Here is a 24,601-nt window from a genome sequence, read left to right as displayed (position 1 = left end):
GTGTGTGTGTGTGTTTGTGTACACCTCATATTGAAAGAATTGGTGCATCACTCCACTCGGGAAAAGGTGAACCATTTAATAAAGTGTGCTGTAGCAGTGACTAGCAATTCATATGGGGAAAACAAAAGGAATTGAATTTCCACTTTACTAAAAATAATTCCAGACAGATTGAAATGTTTAGTGCTTAAATGGAAAACTTTTGGGATAAAATATGGAATAGACTTATGCTCTTAGGGAATGGAAGGACTTTTTTAAACAGGATACACAAAAGCAACTCGTTATACACAAAGCAGCCGATTCTTAAAATTGACTTCATTACAAAAGCCATCACAAAAATGGAGAAAAGACAGGTCAATGAATCAAGAGAAGGTCTTTTCAATACACCTAACCCACCACCAAAGCATCATTATCCAGAATCTGTAAGTCACTTTTTAAAAGATAGGCCTCATCTATGTGCCCAGAGCAATGCCAATGGTAGCAGCATAAAGCTAGAAAGAACCCAAAAACACATGGATAGGAGAATGGACAAATAAATTGTGATATAGCACACAGTAGAATTACTGTATACAGCTACACGTAAAAAAAAAGTATCCTTTTTATAAACATAATGTTAAATTTTTAAAAACAATTTGCAGAAGGTAATATACAGTATGATTTTATTTTAATTAAGCAAAACAATAAAACATTAATAATTTTGTTTGGAGAGACATGCAAAGAAAGTGAAACTATTTTTAGAAAGTAAAATACTCATGAACACAAAATTCTGGAGGTTATTAACCTATTAGAAAAAGCAGGGCAAGAAGGGGCGCAGGTAACTTCATCAGCACTGGCAATGAACGAATACTTAAGTTGGGTGGTGAGTCCTTTTTGTGCTATGCTTCATATTCTCTATATAAATTATAATTATTCTTTTTATATGTATAAAATATTACATACTTATATATTAAATAAAGTCCTAACAATAAAACACTTTTCTATAGAATTACTTCTAAAGAAAAGATTAAAATAAGGCTTCTCTTTCATTCAACACATCTATTCTTGCAACTCCTTTTAAAATTCCACCTAAGCGTGGCAAAACAGTTTGCTACTTTTAATTATTTCCATCCAGAGTATGTCAATATGCTACTTATCCATTATGCTATACATACTTCATAGAGACTTATAGTAATAAATTAGCCAAGAATTGTAACTTACCTAAGGTAAGCCTATGGAGCAGGCAGCAACTTATTTCTTGAATGTCTTCACTGACAGGGAATGCTTTCATGGCTTCTACCACAATATTATAACACCTGACATCACCACTCATGAGGACTTCAATGTTACTGCCTATATTTAAAGAAAGCTTAATTATCAGTAAGGTACTTTTCTCCTCTCACATACAAAGACATCTTATATAGACTATAAATACTTATGGGTACTTTCCCACATTTAAAAGTTATGTTCTATCAAACAGCTATGAAAAAATACAATGTTGAACACTGCTAATGCAATAGGATTTAGGATTCATCTTAAGCATTAAGAGAAAATCACTGTACTCAAATTTCTTGACTTAAAAAATTAAGATGAAAATTAAGGGAAAATTCAGAGTGCTTTTATATGAATCTAAAAATGTAATGGTGACAAGTGTTAAATAAATTACTCTGTGAATATATCTCCAAAAGAGAAGCTGCCTCATTGTAGAATGGCTCCAACATTGGTTCTTTTCCTTGAAGTGACAAAAGAAAACACAGAATTGCGTCACATAATCTAACAGCTAAATCCAGCTATGGTCTATGTCCTATCTACTCCAGGAGGGCAGCCGAAGAGCAGCCAGAGTACCAGGCAGCAAATGCAAGCTTTCAGAGGCTCCCAGATAAAGAGAAAGGAAAAAAGTTTGAGGGGTGAAGGGCTGAGAGGGAAGCAAGAGAGGCGTAATATTAAAGTTTATGACCAATGGATAAACACTGATGAAACAAAAGGGAAAAAGAATCCATTGGGAAAAATAATTAAGGAATAAAGAGGCTGAGTGTGAGAACCTATGTGAAGAAAACTAATTTATGTCCCTGAATGAAATATTTACTTTTCTTTCAAAAAAAAAAAAAAAAAACCTACCTGCAAAACATTTTTCCTTCTTTTTTGGCATAGCCAAAACTAAACAACTATTTCCCGCCCCCAAAATATATTTTTACTGTTTAAACTGTATTAAAAACATTAAATATAAAAAAAATTTAATAAAGAAGGGATATGGCATTTGAAGAAAATTACTTTCACTCAAAATTGCAGACATGATTTGCTCTAGATTGAAAGCAATTGTCTTTCAATTAGAATCAATGTTTAAATCTCAATTTCTTGATATTTAGCTGCTATTTTCTTTGACGTGTGCATTATGAATTAGCACATTTTAACTGGAGTTATATATGTGAAGCATGGGTAGAAAATAATGAATTCCCTAAACATCAAGCCCCAAATTAACTGATCAATTAATTAATATTTAATGACAGCCAAGGAAAAGTAAAACGAAGAATATATTCAAGTTGTTGGTGGACTCAAGAGAAACTGAAAAGTATGACCATTCTCTATTTTCGGTCAACTCCACCTACTTTCAAGAGTTTAATTTCCTGTGGATAAGAAAACATGATTTTGAAAACATCATAGACAAACCACATTTTTTTTCACAACGACATTGGGTTTTTGCCCTATTAGACTAAAGTCACACATCTTCAGATTTCCATATAATTTATAACTGAAACCATATATGCATACTATATAGAGTCTCCTACGTATGTATATATAAACTACATATTTTATATTAGTACTATCAATATTTTTAGAATACTTACTATGGTCTTCACCTAATTCAACTCATTTAACCCTCACAACCACTTCATAAGTGAGAAGTTTAAAACATGACTAGATAAAGGCTTATGTACCAATGCACACAGGCAACACATGGAATACCAAATGTGCAATTAAAAAACAAAAGTAACAGCACCTGAGGCATTATTTTAATCTACTAACTATCATGGACTGCACATTTTAGTCAGTTAACAGTCACTGATAGCCTATACAGCAAATTAATGTCTTCTCTTTTTTGCTCTTTTTTGTGAAAAAGTAGCTAAAATTTCAAAGCATCACTAAAACATTGTGACAGGAGTCGCAATGCAGCTCATCCTCTTCCCGGGTCCTTCAGACCCTTCATGGTGGGGTTGTCTTCAGCTTCACGCACTGACTCTCACCAAGCCCTTCCCCTGCCTCCATCAATAAAACACACAGACACTGGAGCTTGAGTGTGCACCTGTGAGCACATACATGTGCACAAGCAAACATAAGCACATAGTCTACTGAGCTACTTTTTTCTTCTTAAAAGCACTTTTGAGCAGGGATGTTTACACTTAACTGGTCACTGCTCGGACACTTTGCCTGCACTCCCGATTTACCGCACACCTCCCTACACATAAAGCTCTCCTCATCATTCAAGTCTCTGCAAAGAGATCTCTATTTGTTTTTATAATCCTATGTATTCTGCCAGTCAGACCATTTGTGATTATTCTGCATTATAATCACCTGTGTGCTTACATTCACTGTACCATAAGCCCTGAAGAGGTAAGGAACATGTTTATACTTTACACTATTGTTTTCCCAGCACTAAACACACAGACAGCTGCCACATCGTCTCAATATATACAAATACATTTAATGAATACATAAATGAGTGGGTTTGGCATCCACAAGTTTCTAAATAACAAAAAAATATTTTCAAAACAAACTCAGAGATATGCCATAGTTTTTCAGATACACAAGAAGAAATCACATATATAGTTTACTTACAAGGAATTGCTACAGAATATAAACAGTGAAGTACATGAAGCACAATTTCTTCTTCATCTTTAAAATTGTTTAATGTACTCAGCAATATCATATAATCTTTATTCTCAATAAATTCAATCAGTTGCTCCTCTGAAACTAAAATTAAAAGGCAAAAATACTGAAGAAGCTTAAAGATACAAAATTTTTAATTTTCACAAATACAAAATTCATCATAATTATGAGACAGAGAATTCAAAATACATAAATAAAACTAAATTTTTATAAAAAGCCCTTCCTAAGAATTTTATATTTTAAAAAAGCTACTGAGGTTAACATAATTTTGCTTGGCCTCTATTGTTTACCCCAGGTTTTGAGATGTAAAAATACTAGTTACCATACCATTTTCAGAAAAACAAAATTCTAGAGAAATTTTAGAAGAAATCTACAGAAAACTGAACAGAAGCTAATAAAAATGGTAAGCGGGAAGCAACTTCTGTTGAAGGGCAGCTCAGTTAAGTCAAATTTATCAATTTAAGAGGCATGATCTTGAGCAAATGACAAGAAATCCAACTTTGAAATGCTGCCTAAATGGTCTTCCATCAGATATCAGAAATTGCCATCATTAATTTTCATAATTAAAGCCTTTAGATCAAGCCAGTGAGTTACGGACTTGACTTGTGAGTCATTTTGATGGGAGAAAACTTGAATAACATGATATAAAGATCTGGTTTTTCTAGCCTGAGAATGGCACTGCCAAAATGTTAGAAAATGCACCACACGTCACAGGTTTCTAAGCAATGATCTACATTCATTGTTTTTTCCTTCAATTTCATGTGCCCTTATAAAGTAATGAGAAATTCATTAGGTTCTTCTAGCACACAAGGGGTTTATTGGAAATTTCTCATTTTATGAAGTAGTTTGCACAAGTATACTTTCAAATTTTGAAAATTAACTTTACAGTAAGTTGCCAGCAAATCTCAGGGAACTTGCTTCTTCTGCAGAAATCAGAAATTCATCTACCCTACATTTACGATAAGCACTGATTATCTTTCTATTGAGAAAGATTCTTCGTATTAACATTTGCTGGGCCATCTTCACATGTCCTGACTGGATCTCACACTGCTGATTTGAGAGTGATGATGTCAGCCCTTCTCCTGCAAATAGGAATCTGCCCTAAAACTGCATTACAGAAGATGTGCAATAAAGGCCCTACTAGACAATAGAACCTCAAACTCTATCTTGCCCTAATTCTTATCAAAAGCTTAGCTGCAAAAAAAAACATTTACAGAAGATGGCATGAAAGGCATGCAGCTCATGCATTCCCCAAGCACAGCAAGCTCTTTCACTAAGCCTGATCATCAGAGAACTGGGTGTGAGGACCAGTTGTTGTGACTCTTCACAGAATTACAGAATTGCTTTCACTGAAATACACTTTGTAGACCTTGTTAATTTCACCCAGAGAAAACTATGGAAGGATTTTCTCAAGTCTCCTACAAGACCAACTCTGAGTTACATTTATCTCAAGAAATTTGTAACCAGTGATATTCACCTCTTCTTTGCTTGATATGAAGCTCAGAGCCAAATTTCGGGTTCACCCTTTTGCCAATATACAGGACCTTAAGCAATAAACTTAGCCAAACTTCATATTATTTTCCTGACACCCATTTCCACATCGTTCTTTTCTCCCTAATGTTTTAAGTTCTCTCTCTATAAGCTGTTTAAAATCCTTTCTGGAATGAGACAGGAAATTAAATATTGTAAGGCAATCTATCCTATTCCTGGTGGAGCCACAAACTAAGCTGACGTAGACAGGATCATTCTTTCCCTAAACTCTGAGTGTAGTTAGCTCTCATAACAATACAAATGGGACTCTCAAAAAATGGTGGTGAATTGAACTGTAACTCACTCACTGTGCGTCTTCACTCAGGTTGCTTCACCTCTCTGGGCCCCCATTTGATAAGCAAGTCAGTGCAAGGACCAAACAAAGGTTCTAATCAACCTGCAAGTTATGTAGCAATCTCTATTATTAATCTCAGTGCCATCTAATAAAGTATATATTAGCTTTTCCCTAAGGGTTTCTTTTTTAGACATTCTCTTGGTACTTTATACAGAGCATTTGGCAATATCTAAAATCTCTGTTGATGAAAACACCATAAACACAAATTTAACCTATGCTTGGCTTCAGTTTTATTTTTTTCTTTCATACCACCCACACATTTAATCTGTAACACGAACCTTATGCCTCATTAAGAAATGGTAGAAAATCTATTACAATTATAAGATTTATAAGCCATGAATGAAATTCACTCAAAATGAAAAAAATTCTGAACTAATTTCATTATTTACCCTTGACAGACAAATCCCACTTCTTCATTTAGTATTATTTTAAATATCTTCTTATTATCTTAATTATATTCTACTCCCCCCATATAGGCCCTTTTATCCTAAGTAAATTTCAAAATAAAGAATTTAGACATTTAAATACCTCTCTCAAAGAGTATATGTAAAGCTTTGCATCCAAGTTTCTGGATCTCTTCGTTGGTTGAAAATGTGTGCATGGCATCAAAAATTAACAAGAAAATATCACTTTCCTCATCCAATATCAGCAATGTGATTTTACCTATTTTGAAGAGAACAGTATGACATAAGTAAATAGCTGATTTAACACAATGTATTAATTTTTACAAGAAGACTGTAAATGGTTTGTGGACTTCTTGATAAACTACTTAATTGCCCCAGATGTTAGACCTAGCAATGCTGCAGTCTTTTTAAATGAGATAAATCCCGGTTCACATCACTGTAATTTCATGATTCACAGTCAATTTCTCTAGTCTTAAACTCCTAAGATGTGTTTTTATCTTCCTCTTAGACAGTACCAGCACCCCAAACCAGACCAACTTCTAAGTTCCCTATCTTTATCGATGAGAGCATTAAGCAATAGTTACTCAAGAGAGAAACTGCCTAGTCATCTTCCAATCCTCCATCTCTCTTCTCAGTCTCTGCCCGACTGACAAACAACTCATTATCAAGCCTTTGTCCATTTCCTAAATGTCTCCAAAACTCCTTTTGAAGTAGGCCCCTCCAATTGAGTTCAGGACCTCATCATCTCTCACATAGATTACTAAAACAACTGTTTAATTGCTCACCTTGGCCCGATACTCTACCACCCTACATAACATTTTCCCAAACACAAGTGCAGTCCTGTAAGGCTTAAATCTCCTAAAGCCCAGACCCATCACAAACTGACTACTCGTAATCTCACCGGCCACGTGTTGCCTCAACTCCAATCAAGTTAAATTCTGTATTCATCACTAAACACACTTTTCAGTATCTTTCTGCCCTTAAACTAGCTGTCTCCTCTGCCTGGAATGCCCTTGTCCTTTCCCACCCCAAACACTCTTACTCAATTCACACACCGATTCGTACTCAAACACTAACACACCAGCCCGCCCCTGATCAAAATGGCAAGGTGAGATGCTTCAGGGCACCATCTCCCCACAGAAGCTTTAAACAAAACTAACAAAAATATCTTTCTCAGAGCTCCAGAAAAACAGATAAATGACTGCAGTCACAGGACAAGAGACGACAAGGACTACTAAAATGCAGGAAAATCTCCTGGTGCCCTGGCTGACCCATCCCTGGCCCCCACCTGCTGGGCACAGAGCCAGCTGGTGTTCTTAGTGAGGATTCCTGGTCCGGGTTCCGGAGGGAACAGAGTAAGACTTGTGCATGTACTAGGATCACAATCTCTCTAGTGGTGACCTGGGGGACTCACTGTTACAGAACTTGCCCTACATGCAGAAGGCAGTTCACAGAGTGATCCCGCAGAAAACTGTGGGGGAATAGTCAAGCAGTACTAGCTGGGGCAAGGGATTGCTGGCTATAGGGCATACAGTACAGTATCAGGGATGGTGAGACAAGTGTTTTCTAGAGAAGGGGGACATTCATATCTGAATAAATGGGGGAATTCCTAGGCTACATGCTCATGCCCAAGACAAGGCACATATGCAGAAAGGATCGGGAGGTCTCTATGCTTTGGCTTGGAGTTTGGAGTTTGGAATTCTCCAAACTCACTGTATGAAAAAGATGTGAAAGAGAGCTCTTGCCCAGGTCAATATATGCCAAGACTAAGAAAGGTGTTTTCTTTCTAACCTTTTTTTGGGGGGAGAGGGGGAGGTTAGCTCTTGGTATTCAAAGAAAGCTCTCCAGTAACACTAGCTGGATAAGACCTTAAGCACAGATGCCTCAGGGTCTAAATTCCAGCCATAATATATAAAAATAGGAAAATGTCCAGATTTCAATAAAAGGTTACACAGCATAGAAAGAAACAGGAAGCCATGGCCCAAGGAAAGGAGAAGATTAAAGCATTAGAAACCACCAATGGGGAGGGTCAGATATGAGTCATATTGGACAAAGACTGTAAAAAATGGTCCTAAATATACTGTAAGAGTTAAAGGAAAACATGAACAAAGAATTAAAGGAAATGAAGAAAATGACAGATGAACACAAAGAAAATATCAATATAGAGATGAAAATTATGAGAAAAAATCAAACAGAGCTGAAGACAATAGTAACATTAAAAATTCCCTAGAGGGGTTCAACAGCAAATTAGAGCTGATGGAAGAAAGAATTAAGGAACTTGCAGATAAGACAATTGAAACTATCCATCCAGTCTGAGTAGCAGAAAGAATGAAGAAAAGTGAACAGAGCCTGAAACCTGTGAGACACCATCAAGCATACCAACGTGAGCATTGTACGAATTCCAGAAGGAGAAGAGAGAAAGGGACAGAGAGAATATCCAAAGAAATAATGGCTGAAAACTTTACAAATTTAACAGAAGACGTGAATATACACATCAAAGATGCACAATGAACTGCAAACAAAATAAACCCAAATAGCACCATGCCATGGCATATGATTGTCAAACTGTCAAATGCCAAAGACAAAGAATTCTGAATGACTCAAGAGAGAAAGAAAATGTCACACATAAGGAAACCTCAATAAGTGTCATTTTCTCAGTGGAAACCATGTAGACTAGAAGGCAGAGCAATGACATATTCAAAGTGCTGAAAGCAAAAACCACTAACAAAGAATTCTACATCCAGAAAAAACGTTTTTCAAAAATGAGGGAGAGATTAAGACATTCCCAGATGAACAAAAGTTAAGGGAATTTGTCACCACTAGACCAGTCTTTAACTAAGTAATGTTAAAGAGAGTTCTGAAATTTGAAAGCAAAGGACAATAGCCACATGAAGAAATAAATATCTCCAGTGAGAGTAATGACATGGGTAAATATAAATGACAGTACTATTGTTACTTTTGGTTTATAACTCCACTTTTTACTTCTTACAGGATCTAAAAGGCCAATGCATAAAATATGAGAAGTCAGTGGTTTAGAATTAATGTATAAACATGTAATTTATGACAAGAACTACATAAAGAACTGCAAAGTTTGTATATACTGTTGAAGTTAAGTTTATATCAAAGTAAATGAGATTGTTACAGATTTAGGATGTTAAATTTAAGTCCCATAGTAATTACAAAGAAAACAGCAGAAAATATGCAAGTTTATAGAGACAGAAATTAAATATAGGTTTCCAGGAGCAGGAGGCAAGAGTATGGGGAGATAATGCAAAATGGATATAGGGTTTGTGTTTTGGAGGGATGGGAAATTTTTAGTAATGAAAGGTGATGATGTCACCACAAAACAGTGAATGGGATTAATTCCACTAAATGGGATGCTTGGTCACAGTTGAATGGGAGATTTTATGATGTATACATGTTCCTACAATTAAAACAAGAAGAGAGAAAGAGTAACTAAAGAGACAGTGACAAATGCAATATATGATCTTGGATATGATCTAGCAAAGGAGAAAAAAAAGGCTCAAAGGGATATATGAAAAAATTAAAATTTAGACTGTAAGCTTTATATCAATGCTAAATTTACTGAACTTAACTACAAAACAGTTACATAAGTGACTATCCTTGTTCTTAGAAAATGTATACGGCAGTATTAAGTGTTCAAAGAGAGTGATGTATACAACCTACACTTAAGTATTTAGTAAATGGATAAGTAGATGGATAGATAGACAGACAGACAGACATAGAGATAGATAGAAAGACACATTATAGAATGATTCAGTAAATGTGGCAAAACGTTAAAATTTTGAATCCAGGTACTAGGGAGTAGGGGATTGAACATTTTCATCATTGCCAAAATTATATTGGATAGTAGTGACAGATTGTGAATATCTATGTTCTAGGATTTTAGCATCATTTGTCTCTGAATTCTCAAGTACCTAGTACAACAGCAAGTTCCTAATACTAAATACTAAATCAATTAGTGAATCAGACAATAAAAGTGATTCATAAATTAACTTTCAGTATCTGAAACGAACTTTAAAACAGATTAAAAATCTTCCCAATGGGTCAAAATTCTGGATGTTATATGAGAGAAATTAAGTTAGTCTTTCCAAAACATATGTCAATTTTCTTAACAGTCTGCAGGCTGCTGATTTCAGTACATTCCAGTGTTGGAGGATTTTTCAAATTCATAAACCCACATCTTCCTGCTTATTGCCAAAATAAGCACACACAAAAAGAAAGAGAAGTGGGGGTGGAAGGCTCCCGAGAATGAGGTCAAAATTAATTAAGTAAATCATATTTAAATCCAGCACATTCTAATAAATTCTTTAATAAAAGGCAGTTGTAAAATGATGAGTACCTTCTGGCCTCTCCTCTCTCTTTTCTATTATACTCTGGTCTTTGCCCTCTTTCTTTCTCTCCCTTTCTCCTAAGGATCTTCATTACTCAGCAAGGCCAATGGCTAATGGTGACATTTAAAATTTTCCAAGCCACAAATCCAGTCCCTATCATGATATTCTCACAGGCCTCTGTAACTCTGCACATGCCGTTTCCTCAACCTAAAGCAAGCACAAAATCCCAGCTATCATTCAAGATGAATTAATCTATGAGCATCCTTTTTTTGAATCTTATATAATAGCAAGCACCCATCACAGCAATGATCATAATTAACTCACCATATCAAGACCCTTCATTTTCAGGTCCATTATCTCCCAGGCAGAAATTTACTCAGGGAAAAGACCTGACATTTGAGATCAGACTCTGGTTCTACCATTTCTTGGCAACTTCTCTGGCTTCAGCGTACCTCACTTAGAAAACTGAGACCAAATATGTATCAAGGGTAGTTTTAAGGATTCAGTTTTAAAAAGCAGGTGAAAAGCATTTTACCGTGCCTGGCATATAGCAATGATATCTTACAATTATATCATGCACTACGAAATCTATTAACATTATAGAATAAAAGGGAGAGAGAGAACATTGTAATGTCTCAGGGTCTAAATTCCAGCTATAATGTATAAAAATATGAAAATGCCCAGATTTCAACAAAAGGTTGCACGGCATAGAAAGAAACAGGAAGCCATGGCCCAAGGAAAGGAGAAGGCATGAATGGCCCACAAATCAGAATGTGAGACAAGGGACCAGAGAGATGTGGGGAGCAAACCTGGGGTTAGAAATATAACTTTGAGAGTCATATACAGGGCGACGTTTAAAGCAAGATATTGGATGGGATTTCTAAAAGAAAAGTCATAGAGAGAAGAGGTGAAACGATGAAGGAAAGAGAAATAATTTTGGAAATCACCAACATTTAGTTCACATTATGCTATGATCTTTTAAAAAAACATTAAAACATATCCAGTAAATGGTTTCAAATTTTTAATTTTAATTAACCATACAAATAATTGTGCATATATTACCTGAAGCTAGGAGGAAATCTAAGGCCTTCAGTCCAACTGTTGCCAGACTTACACTGGCATTATGAACTGTTAGCATTTTAATAATAAGCCTGGAATTAAAAACAGAAATCAAGATAAGAGTCAAGTATCATAGTCAGAAGTCTGCTTATTTAGATCTTGTTTTTACGTGCCTATTATTTGGTTAGTACCACTATATTTAATTGCCAGTAGCGAAACTCATATATTTTTTCTTCCTACACACGTGGACCAGATTTAGGAAAACTAACAGGGAACTATCATACGTCTCAATAGAAGAGTTACAGGTACATTTCATTTTCCTATAAGTTAACTTTTTTACCCAATTCCATGTCCAGAATATCATGGAGCATTATATACATGAAGAGGCCAAACCCGTTTTTTGTATGTGATGTAAACATAGAAATAAAAAGTTATAAATGCTGAATCATTAAGTTATAGAGATGTAATAAAGACATTAGTTTGTGGACATCAACTAAGAATTAAGAATCCATTTGAATATTTAAATTGATTATTATTACTTTTGAAATATAACTTGATATTTTATATTAGAAAATGTGCCTAAGTATATCAACAATAATCAATTAGTTCAAAACCTTGAGGTTTTCACATGAGTTGTCATTAGCTTTACATCGTTGGGAAAAAACAGAGCCTGGTAACATCTATAGTTTCATCTAGACTCAAAAAACTTGTTACGTGGTCTCCAGGTGGCCAGGTGAGGCACTAAGAGATCCCTTTCTTGGATTCTCCTTTCTGTCCCTAACTGCCTCTGCTTCACCATTTCCACTCTTTGTGACTTCAATACCATAGAAAAAAATTCTTCTTTAGTGTTGAAAGCCTTAGCGGGGAAATGCCCTTGAACATAGGGATATATGTTTCACAATAAATTTTTTCTGGAAGTTAGCTGGTTTACCATAGAATGCACTGTGACCATCTTGTTCATAATTGCATTGCTTCTGACTCAGTGACATCAAATATGTCACTTTCGATGAATGCTGGGTGAATGAATGAATGACTCCACTTTTAGAAATGTTTATGTAGTTTAAATTGAACAATTGGTTTGCACAGGGATATGATGAGATAAATGTTCCACCACTTCCTAAAGTAAACACAGCCTCAGTTTTGGGAAATCCACTTGGAAGTTCTCAACCAATCCAAAAGATACATCAAGTTAAAATTATTAATTACAAGTATAACTGGAGGTAATTGCTTATTAATGCTGCATATTTTAGAACTGACTCAGAGAAATCCAGGGATTAGTTTGAAGATAAGAACACACATTAACTGTAAATATGCCTTTTTTTTCAATAAACACTCTTTAGATGCTGGAAACTAAAGGACAACAGGAACACTATTTATCAGGAAAAAATGTATAATCTTAAATATGCTCACCTATGAGCAGACACATAGCTATATCTCATTTAACACTGCAGTTATACTTGATAATGATAAACAATACAAATGATAAACAATACATAATTTAGTTTTGCATAAATTATATGTACTTCACAAGCAATATACCATTGGAAGAAACATAGATTCACAATTTCCTACCTCTGTAGAGGTAGAGGACAGTCACATTAAGTGTAAAGAACACTTAAAGTTAATGACAAGATATTTTTAAAATGTCAAGAAAATAACAAAGTTATCCAAAAGGATATCACTGAAATACATTTTTCTTCAGAAAAATTTCCTTAACTAATTATGGCTAAGGAAGTGGTCTCATCTAAGCATCCTTTTTAAAGGATGCTAATGGAACATATTAAGTCAAATTTGCATCATTATGTTGCAAACTGCAAAAACATAGCTGGTGAAATAGCCATCAAGATTTGGTTACAGAGGCATTGAAAGGTTAGTTTCCTCTTTTATCTTCTTTTTGAAAGCTGTAGTTTAAACTCTCTAAATAATAAATACGAATATACATAAATGTAATACTTAAAGACAGTGAAGCATAAAAATTTTAAATCACTACATGTAGAAGTAGTTTTTCAGTTCCCCTACTTGTTTAGAGCTAGGGGTTTTGTGATAGTTTACTATTTAAAAAGAAAACCTTTACGTTTGAATTCATTAGTAGTCATCAAAGATCTAAAACTCAACCAAGTGTATAATTGCATGATTTCCCAAAACTACAATAATAATTTTTCTTCCTATATTTTTAAATTTTATTCCTAACAATGTTAACCTTAGATTTCAGGGAAAAAATATTTTAAATCCTAACTGATTAAGTCAAAAATAGGACTACCTAGAAGAATTTTGCTCCATTTCCATGTTCTATACTCTACTAACAGTAACACCCAAATCTTTACCACAAGCAGTGGTTTTGGTAAATCAATTAGATAATACATTTCTGAGTTTAAAACTCTATATAATTGTAAATCATTGATTCGGGAAAAGATTCTGTATTTTAAAGGGTTTTACCATATCGGCCTTGGATTGCAAATACAATATATCAAGGAAAGAGTTGTCATATGTATAAACATTGACTGCAATTTGTTCTTACACATCTATCTTACTTACTGGTGAACACCAAGGACTTCCCAATCATGTCCAATATCTTGGGGTCCCATCAAGCTTTGCATTGTAGCTGGACAGATCTCTATTAATTTGCATAGAAGTGACCAACCCACCTGAAAGCAGTAAAGACAAATATTCACATTTTTAAAGGATGCTAATGGACTATATTAAGTCAAATACGCATCTCTTCATTCTCAGTGGAATCAGTGATTATTACGTAAAACAAAACTGTCCTAAAATGCTTCCTGAGAAACAAAAGCAAACCATATACTTAGAATGCATCTTTCTCCCAAAATCATACAAAAAGGGCATACAAAATACATCACAATATTGCTGAATCATGAAGGAAATACATATGTCTACTTTCTAAATTTTTAAAAAACAAATTTAGGAGACTTACCAAGATTATTAAGTGCAGTAATGGCTATGCTCAGGTCTTGGTACTTTTTAAGCCATATCTACCTGACATGTTTTAAATATTTAGGATTTGACTATAGAAAAAAATAAGTGGTTTGGGATGGAGGGTTAGGGGAAGTTGGAGATATTACAGGCAAAACTGTAAGTTATTACCAGGAATGACTGCTCCCCATATAATAGAGCTAAAACAGCTCACAAGAAATGGCATTGTCCAGTCATTGAAACTGTATCAGTTACAGGATAAAGAGAAAGGAACTGTTATTTAGAGAGGAAGTATAATTCTTCAATTTTCCCCCCACCTAGATTTCTCCAGAATGCCTAAATATGAGTGGATGAAGTCTAGAGCAGATTACAGAACTCCCATGAACTTTTCCCATTCCCAGACGAAACATTATCTTATTAATACCTTTTAGGTATATTCATTCAGTCCATTTACACTTGAAACCAACTTAAATAAATTGCTTTTTACCTGTGAAAAAAAGATGAGGTCCTGTTTTGAAACTGGAGTTAAAATTAAACCCAATCTTCCTACTATCTATTCTTCTCTAAATTAAAAGAATCTTCAATCCATTCTATTGCATTATAGAACTATACTTGGTATGGTCAGGAACAAACCAAGAAAACAGAAAATGCATACATATTTAGCATCTAAAGATTAATGAAGTATCTAAATATGAGATTACATGACAAATACTATAATATAAATTCTGAAAGTGAGAGTCACAGTGAAGTACAATAATGTAGAGAAGAATATTATATGGAAGAGATAGGACTTTTCATATAAATTTCAAAAGAATTATAAATATGGTTGTACAAAATAGGCAAATAGAATCTTCTAAAGCTCATGAGCTATGAAGGGAGAAAGGTGTTAAAGGGTAAGGGGTACGAAATATTGCCAGATAAGACCGACTACTAGTGGAGTTGAAAGATGAAGAGAGTTGAATGGCATGGTAAGGAATTTATGTATATTCAGTAAGGAACAGAGGTACCTAGAGCCCTTGTTTACAGGAATAAACAAGGGGTATTTCACAAAGATAAAAAAAACAAAAGATATACAAGATCTCTTCACAATATTATTTCCGGATCTTTTCCATATTAAGCATGAATTGCTTTACTCTGTCACTGCTTCCTTTTATATAATTTTAAATTGCTTGAAAAGGCAATTTTTGAGTTATTTTTACCTTATATTTAAGTAGGACATCCTCCTCCACTTAAGCTGACAATTCAGCTGTCATAGAAACCAGCTATTTCTGTGGTTTCATAAAATGTATTGAAACGTTCCCACATATTTAAGAAAAATAACATTCTGAACAACTTCCGGGTCTGAAAACTTTGGGGGGACAGGAGAATGGGTCACATGGATGCTGAACTCATCTCTGTACCTGCATGACTGACTCAAAGAAAACACCTGTTTTTTTGGTCGGTAAAGCAATAGCATCAGTTATTGCTTTTTTGAGTTTTCAGTCACTATGTGAAACTCTTATGAGTAAACAGAGTCTCTGGCAGCAAATCAGAGTAACAATGGATTCATTAATCTGTTCAATTAAGAGCTTATCTTTCAAGGAGAGGCTTCCATGCTGCATAATTAAAGTACAATTAAATTGGTAGTTTCATTTTATTATAATTATTCTTTAAACTCAAGCCCTTAATTTGTGCTCAATGGGAAATATTCTAGTGGTTAAATATAATTTTAGTCACTTTCATTTATTTTGCTTCTTTTTCAAAGCCTGAAACTATGTGGATAAAGAGAAGTAATGAAAATTGAGGAGTGCAGGGAATAAATTAAAATGATCAGATGATTGGCAGGAAAAGATAATTTCAAGGCAGCTAGCCTAACTACTAATCCTCTAAATATAGACATTTATTGAAGATTATTTATAAATAATGAAAAGACCTCAAGAACAAAATTCAGAGTCTAGAATATCATGTTACATAACTTCCAGAAACAAACCTTAATATTTATTATTGAAGAGTAATCAAGAGTCCATTTACTATAACTTAAGTTCATCAATTAAGAACTTCTAATTTAGGAGGTCCAGCTAATTCAACATATAAAACATTAGATGATACCTGTACTAATTAAACCTATCAATAGAAGAAATTTGAAAGACAAAAAACTATTTTCTTTTAAATGAAGTATTAAACCGTGGGCATGAAAACTCTGCAAATTCAACAGCAGTGGACTGTATAATGGAAAGAGATTTCTGAAGATGTGAGAAGACTCACATTTATGCCCTGGTTCTGTCACTAGCTCTGTGGTCCTAAATAAGTTACTTACTCTCACAGAATTACCATGAGGGGAAATTATCCAGTGAGATTTCTGAGGTGACAGTGAGACTCCAGTGAGAATCAAATGATGTAACATACATAATGTTTGCAGACATATGCATATATGGTGCTGTAATTAATAATTCTATGCCATTGCATTATCAACTCAGAAGGCAATGCCTTATTTCCCAACATACTTTGCCTCTGGTTCCCACTAGACAAGAACAGTGGGTAACATTCATAACTACTCCAGAGAAGTGAGGACCAGGTTTAAGTTTTCTGACGTGAATAAGAACCAGGTGACTGGTATGTTTTGAGTTCCCTTGAGTTCTAGCATGGCCTCCTCAGGACCCTGAAGACCAAATCTCACCCAGGGTCCAACTTTCCCAAGTTGACTGAGCAGGGTGAGGGGCGGGGAGAACTAAAACAAGCACAAATCCAGAAAACGGAGAGTGCTAGAAGTCACTTGTGAACACCAAAGCAGAGGCAAGTTAGAAGAGAAAATGTGGGTGAAAAGCAGCAACACAAATATTCCATGGGCAAAATTCAGACTTCAAGTACTGAAAAAGAACAAGCAGCTTTATCATGCCTCTATCTTTGCTTGGTTTTGTTTCATAGCAGCCTGAAAATTAATAGTCAGATGGAAAAAAATTTACAGTTTAAGGAAAATAAAAGTAACGATTCATCCTAGATATAAATGTTCTTATATAAAGGAAGTTAGATATATTGGGTCACCCTGATTTTATAGAGATGGATACAAAAATAGGCATAGAGGTAAAGATACAGATTTAGCAATAGAGATAATTCTTACATATGTCTAGCCTCTCAAATAAGCATTAAGAAACAGTGGTTTTCTAACTGCCCCTTGGAGTCCAAAGTTCTGTTTTCTTTCTCTTCAGGATTTAACATGTGAACAACAAAACTGATTTCAGTTCCCAAATCTCAAAATGCACTCAAAAAAGTTATCACGTTATGCGGTAATTCTGTTTTGACTGCAAATTATCCTTAATTGTCATCTTAGAGCTCCCTATTTAATATATCCAAGTTATTTAGCAAATCTCTAGGTTTCCTATTACAAGAATTCTAAAAGTTTCAGGTTAACTCATTTTACATGAAAACTGCTACAGTACAAAGTATAAATTTAAACACATAAGGGAATCAAAGCACTGTCTTTAGATATGATAAGGTAAACTACTAACAAAACCACAAATCTAACAGTCTTCAAATAAAAAAAAAATCTCTTGACACCTAAGAGAGTTCCTCAGTTGCATTTTATTGCTGTCAATTATACCCCTTTTCCAAACTATTAACAGGGATGTCATATCTAGGACAAGACTGTGCTCTGGGAAGATTCTTAGACTAATCTGATGTGAACACTAATGAGCTCATCTAGGCGATAACAAAACTAGATCTCAACCCATTATTACTCCTGTCAATTCCCGTACATATTCTGTCGGTTGGTATTATAAAGTTACTTCTTAAAGTAGACCCACAGTTAGCATTTGATAATAATTGGGCAATGCTGCCATCTTCAAATCACGGTCAGCGGTTGACCAAGGCAAATCTCAGAAATAACAAGAACTCCGAGTATGTAATGACAGAAAATCATCTCTTTCCAAGCAGAAGGGGAACTGGACACAAAGAAAACTCTTTTACCTGCTGCACACTCGCGACTCTCATGTATGAGTCCAAGACAATCAAGAGAGGCACATGGACATTTTTGCCTTGAAATAATTTGGAGGCTGGAAAAGAAGCGGGTGGGGGGAAAGAAGCAAAATTATGATTCACGAAGCCCTTTTAAAATCTGAAGGGGGTGGGGGACAGCAAAAGAGGCCCCAAGACTTTCCTGAAATTTCCAATTCCCTTCTCTGTCTCAGGGAAAGGAACAGGGAATTGGCCACTTCTTAAAAGTCGTGGCCTGAGTAGAGATCCAAAGAGCAGGGAATAAAGTTTGCAAATGTGTGCGTGTGTGTATGTGTGCGTGTGTGACGGGGGTGGGGGTGGGGGTGGGGGGGTGAGGAACAGGTCCCTTGCAAATGATTACCGTGGTCGGCGAAGGTGAACACCAGCATATCCTCCAGGATTTGGACGAGCGTCTCTATCTGTTTTCCTTCCTGGACATTTTTCAGCCTAACTATCAACTTCTTCAGAGTTTCCTCGTCCTCCTCCTCGGACCCCTGACAGCTGCCACTGGCCATGGTGGACCCCGCTCCACACCCGCCGCCCCTCCGTGCACGAATGCCGGGCTGCTCAGGGAGCGGTTCCGGGCGCAGGCCACTGCTCCCCGGGGCGAGCACAACTCACCGCCCGCAGCCGGCACTACCCGCCGGCCCCATCTGCCCACGCCCGCTTGTTGATGAGGAAAGCGACGTCTCTCCGCCTTGCACTCCCCTTCCTCTCCCCGAGCCCTCCTCCCCTGCTTCCTCCAAACCCCCGCTCCAAAAAAAAAAAAAAACGAGCTGTGGCCTGCCGGAGGCTCGGCTGAGGCGACGCGACGCGCCGCGCAAAATCGCTGCCTGGTGGTCCAGGCTGGGCTCGACCCGCGTGAGCCGGGCCGGGCCGGGCCGACGGGAACCGTGACCCGCGCGTGCTCCGCTACGGTACCCGCGACGGGCGCCGTTTCGTCTGTCCGGATTCCTCAGCCGCGGCGCCACTACCGCAGTCGCGCAGGAACAAACTGACTCAGCGAACTTCGCCGAGTACCCGCGGCCGGGTGCGGAGGAGGCGCGCAGGCTGCTGCTGGAGCCCGCCACCCTCCCGGACCCGCCAACCTGGACTCCTTTAGCCCCAAGAAGGTTTGGAAACCAGGAAAAGCAAAAGTGAAAGCCGCCTAACTCCAAATCTAAGAATAGAAATCAGGGCGTAGGAGAAAAAGGACGCCGCCCAGTTGGCCCTTTAAGGGAAGCATTCTCTTTAGGGTTCCCCCTAGAGGGAGATGAGTCATTCCCACCCCCACCCCCCCAGATGGAGCGACGTTTTAGCAATCAAAATTTGCCCGGCTAAATTGTTTTATGTGACTCTTAAATTCTACCTGTTTGTAGGGGAGGAAATAAAATGTGTCTTCCTTGTTAGTTATCTGAAGTTCTGGTGGCCAAAACGGCTCTGAAATTAATTAACTTTTGAGTTTGCCTAGGTCGGATCCTGATAATTGGGGCACACCAACAAGTAATCAACCAGTGCTTTTATGAGTAAAGAGAAAGACAAGGTAAATGAAATGACCTGTAGAAAAGATGAAAGAACAAAAACTAAATTTTGCAGCTCTGCTGTTCAGACTTAAGAATATGGGCATTAACAACTCTAAAGTTAAAAAAAAAATGTACCAAAGTCATATGTTGTTCACAAAAGGAAATCTACTTAAAAAGCTCTGTAGACGGCTGGACACAGGTGTTCTATCCTCAGCGTCATTCATAAAGGAAAAGACTGGACTGGAAGTTAGTACTTCACAATTTTAGATTCCTTTCATGTCCCCTAACTTGTTTATGCTGATGACAACTGTGAAATGGATAAGACAGCTATTACTTATCATTCTTTATTAATGAGAAAATTGATATTCGGAGATGTTCGGTGAGGAGATTTGCCCCATTCACACAATTTGCAAGTTGAGATTTGGGATTTAAACTCATGTCAATCTCTTAACACCAAATTCAGGGTTCTTCACAATCTGTTACTTTAATCAAAATGAGATAGCATTCCGTAATCATTATGTGAGTAAAGTAGCAAATTGGCAGTATTAATGATTATGATAGTATGAGTATGTTTCATAAATGTTTTATTATTGTTATAAAGAGATTTCTATCTTTTACAGATTCATGATAAAATATTTACAACTGAAATGATATAATGGTTAATATTTACTTCGAAGTAATATAATAGTGGGAGAAGAGATAAAGTGCATGGAGGTATAAATGAAACAATATTAACTTTGAATTAAAAATTGTTGCAGATGGGTTCTTGGGAGTTCTCATACTATTCTCTCTACCTTTTATAATAAAGACAATTTCCATAATGAAAACTTAAAAAAAAATCTCTGCTTTGTAATCTTTATCGTATCTGCAATATATCTCTTATTAACTGGCTTCTGAACTTCTTTGACTTCTGACTACATAATGGATATCAAACTTTCCTATCAATTCTCCCTTCATACCTTCCTTACACCTTCTTCTGCATCAGTTTTCCCTTCTCAGTCTACTGGATTATTATCATACAAGAAATGAAAGTACAGCTCCTTTCTAAGAGAAGGTAAATTTAAATAGAAAAGGAACTTCCTCTTTTCCTCAATTGATATTCATCCATCCGTTATCTATTTATTTTCTACTCTATATTAACCAGAATAAGAGTAGGTGATTTTCTAGCAATGCCTAGAGTGTATGCTAATAGTGAAATGTACAAGGTACAATTTTAAAAATGTTTTTGCATGAGGAAGAACAAAGGAATGTCATTATTGCAGGGTATTGAAAATAAATGGTAATTAATATTTTAAAATGTCACCTTCTGTGTGAGACTAAAGCAAAAAATGTTTGTTACAAAATTTATATTTTGACTAGTGCATCTCCTAATATAACTTATGTAGATAGTTTGATTGAATGCCATAAGTACTTGGAATCTCAGGTAGGACATGAGATTTTGCTGGTTTGTCCAGAGTGATGCCCCGATGAATCCCAGAATGATTCAATCAGTGAGTGGAAAAGTATCTGCAAAGCCCCCTTCGGGGAGTGGTGAGAATGGGGAGAAATTCAACTTCCCCAAGTTGAATTCTTGATATTCTCACAAGCAGTGTGGACAACCAAAACTATAGGCAGAGCCCCCAGTCTTGGGGTTTGTTCATATGAAACTTAACCCCACAAAGGATAGGTCAAGTCTACTTAAAATTTAGGCCTAAGAGTCACCCCCAAGAGAGCCTCTTTTTTTGCTCAGATGTGGCCCCTCTCTCCAGCCAACGCAATGAGCAGTCTCACCACCCTACCCCTCTCTACGTGGGACATAACTCCCAGGGGTGTGGACCTTCCTGGCAACTTGGGACAGAGATCTTGGAATGAACGGAGACTCAGCATCAAGGGATTGAGAAAAACCCTAGAATGAGCTGAGACTTAGCATCAAGGGATTGAGAAAACCTTCTCAACCAAAAGGGGGAAGAGGGAAATGAGACAAAGTGTCAATGGCTGAGAGATTCCAAACAGAGTCGAGAGGTTATCCTGGAGGTTACTCTTATGCATCAAGTAGATGTCATCTTGTTATTCAAGATATTATGGAGAGGCTGGAGGGAACTGCCTGAAAATGTAGAGCTGTGTTCCAGTAGCCATGTTTCTTGAGGATGATTGAATAATGATACAGCTGTCACAATGTGACTGTGTTATTGTGAAAACCTTGTGTCTGATGCTCCTTTTATCTACCTTGTCAACAAAGGAGTAGAACATATGGAATAAAAATAAATAATAGGGGGAACAAATGCTAAAATAAATTTAGTTTAAATGCTAGTGATCAATGAAAGCGAGGGGTAAGGGGTATGGTATGTATAACTTTTTTTTCTCTGTTATCATTTTATTTCTTTTTCTGTTATCTTTTTATTTCTTTTTCTAAATCGATGCAACTGTTCTAAGAAATGATGAATATGCAACTAAGTGATGATATTGTGAATTACTGATTATGTATGTTTTATGAGGATTAACCGAATAGGCAAACAGCCAGCCGTTTCAGGACAAGCCTGTATTGAAAATGCAGCTATTCAGAAATGATTTATGGAAAGTCTTATTGTCTGACAGTTAGGACTCCTGTGTGTTGCATGTGAAGCCAACAAATTTTTTGCAAGATCTGTGTGAACAGAACCACTGCCAGTGTGGGCTAAAGGGAGATAGAAAAGGAAGAGATTGAAGGAAAAATTACTTCAAAGGCAGAACCATGGGAACTGATATCTGGTACAAAGAAATCTTGGACCAGGATAGTGGACCCACCCATGCATGTGGAATGGGTGAGTCCCAGAGTTTGCAGAGAATGGGCCTCCCACCCATTGTACAAGAAGAGTATTACCTCATGGCTCTCAGATGCCTGGGAAGTTGAGGGGAGCTTGGCTGCCCTATTGTTCAGGAAGAATGTTGCCTCCTCAGCCCTCTGAGAAGGTGGAGCACATTCTCCAGGGACTGGGGAGACCCTGGCCACAACCCCACTGTTCAGAGAAGGGTGAGCCTGTGCCTAGAGATGACAGAGAGTCTAGCTGCCACTCAGATGCTTGAAGAGGGTGGAATGGAAAATATATCTGTCTCCCCAATGTTTGGAGATATTGGATCCCTCAGCCTAGTGTTTGGAGAAAGCAGGGCTGCTGTGCACTGTGCAAGACCATGGAAAGGGTAGGACTGTTGCTCTCTCAAGCCTCAAGACAAAATGTCATTCTATAGCTGACTCTCAGATCTTAAAATCTAATGAAGTATGCCCTTCAGTTTTTCAGAACTGTTTCAGAACTTTGATGCCTATTTTCCTTCCAATCTCTCTCCATGGAAATGGGAACATCTATCCTATGACTGTTTCTCCTCTGTATATTGGAAGCAGATAACTTGTTCTAAGTTCCACAGCCAGAGGAGAATTTTGCCTTAGGATATGCCACACCTGTAACTGATTTTGATGAGACTTTATACTTAATATTGTTACTGAAATAATTTAAGGTTTTTGTGATATTGTAATGGGATGAATGTATTTTGCATATGGAAAGAACATGTCCTTTTAGGGTCCAGAGGCAGAGTATGCTGGTTTGAAACTGTCATGTACCCTGAAAAGGCCATGTTCTTTTAATCCATTCCTGTGGCAGCAGAACTATTGTAAATGAAATCTTTTGATATGTTATTTCAATTGAGGCATGACCCACCCAATTTTTTTTTTTGCTTCAAAGTATGTTTCATTGAAACTGTGCTTACAATATGCAAACTGTTTCAAAAGTCCAAGCCAGAAATATTTATTATCTTTGCATCCAATAATTATAACAATCTACATAGGAATCAATAACTTCAGTTGTTAGGTAACTTGTTAGAATAAATATTAATGTCAGATGTCAATCCACTTTTAAAAATCCATTTATTTGAAATAAATGAGCTTTGCTCACAGAGCTTCTCTGCTCCATTTTTCCTAAAGGCCACCATGACTGCTGCCTTTACATGTTGTTCCTACTTTTTTTCCATGATAGTTATTTTAGAGGGATGACAATTTTTCTCCCCCCACCCCCAGTTAAAATCCCCACCTCATATCATACAAACTTAGATGACCAAATTTCAGTGTAAAGTGATTATATGAAGATTTCAATTCCTAAGTAGTAGTGACAGCTCAGTCTGAAAAAGTAGATGTGAGAGTAAAATGTGTCCAAAGGTGAAGAAAGGTACTTTTGGTTTGACCCACTCAACTTAAGGTGGGTCTTAATCCTTTACTAGAGTCCTTTATGAGAGGATAAGAGACATTTGGAGAGAGAGAAGCACCCAGAGAAGCAAGAAGAACCCACAGGACCTGTAAGAAAAAGCCACTGGGACCAGAAGCTGGAAGCAACATAAGCTGGGAACAAAGAACCAGCAGATACCAGCATGTTCTTTCTCATAAGACAGAGGAATCCCAGATGCCAACAGCCTTTCTTTAGAGAAGGTGTCATCCTATTGCTGCCTTAATTTGGACATTTCACAGACTTAGAACTGTAAATTTGTAAATTAATAAATCCTCATTGTAAAAACCAACCCATTTCTGGTATATTGCATTCTGGCAGCTTTAGCAAACTGAAAAATATGGGGCCATTAATTTTCTGTTGAGAGCTTCCTTCTATAAACTCCTACCATAGTAGGAAAAAATGTCCTCTT

General features: G+C 36.6%; 1 protein-coding gene across 2 annotated transcripts in view; it reads right to left on the bottom strand.

Moving 5' to 3' along the window:
- LRRK2 (leucine rich repeat kinase 2) overlaps nucleotides 1-19,685 on the bottom strand; it is a 156,028-nt gene extending 136,343 nt beyond the window's left edge. The window contains exons 1-7 of one of the 2 annotated variants that reach the window (XM_077170530.1): nucleotides 18,823-19,685; nucleotides 18,435-18,520; nucleotides 14,097-14,206; nucleotides 11,565-11,653; nucleotides 6,272-6,406; nucleotides 3,808-3,942; nucleotides 1,195-1,326 (exon numbers count right to left, since the gene is read on the bottom strand). In XM_077170530.1, coding sequence (XP_077026645.1) covers nucleotides 1,195-1,326; nucleotides 3,808-3,942; nucleotides 6,272-6,406; nucleotides 11,565-11,653; nucleotides 14,097-14,206; nucleotides 18,435-18,520; nucleotides 18,823-18,976 — 841 coding nt within the window. In that variant the 5' untranslated portion in view covers nucleotides 18,977-19,685. The remainder of the gene's footprint in view (nucleotides 1-1,194; nucleotides 1,327-3,807; nucleotides 3,943-6,271; nucleotides 6,407-11,564; nucleotides 11,654-14,096; nucleotides 14,207-18,434; nucleotides 18,521-18,822) is intronic. The other variant, XM_077170531.1, reaches the window with a different exon arrangement.
- Nucleotides 19,686-24,601: the final 4,916 nt, after the last annotated feature.

The sequence above is a fragment of the Tamandua tetradactyla genome, chromosome 7 (genome assembly GCF_023851605.1).
Source record: "Tamandua tetradactyla isolate mTamTet1 chromosome 7, mTamTet1.pri, whole genome shotgun sequence".
Lineage (NCBI taxonomy): Eukaryota > Metazoa > Chordata > Mammalia > Pilosa > Myrmecophagidae > Tamandua > Tamandua tetradactyla.
This window is presented reverse-complemented; position numbering and strand designations above follow the sequence as displayed.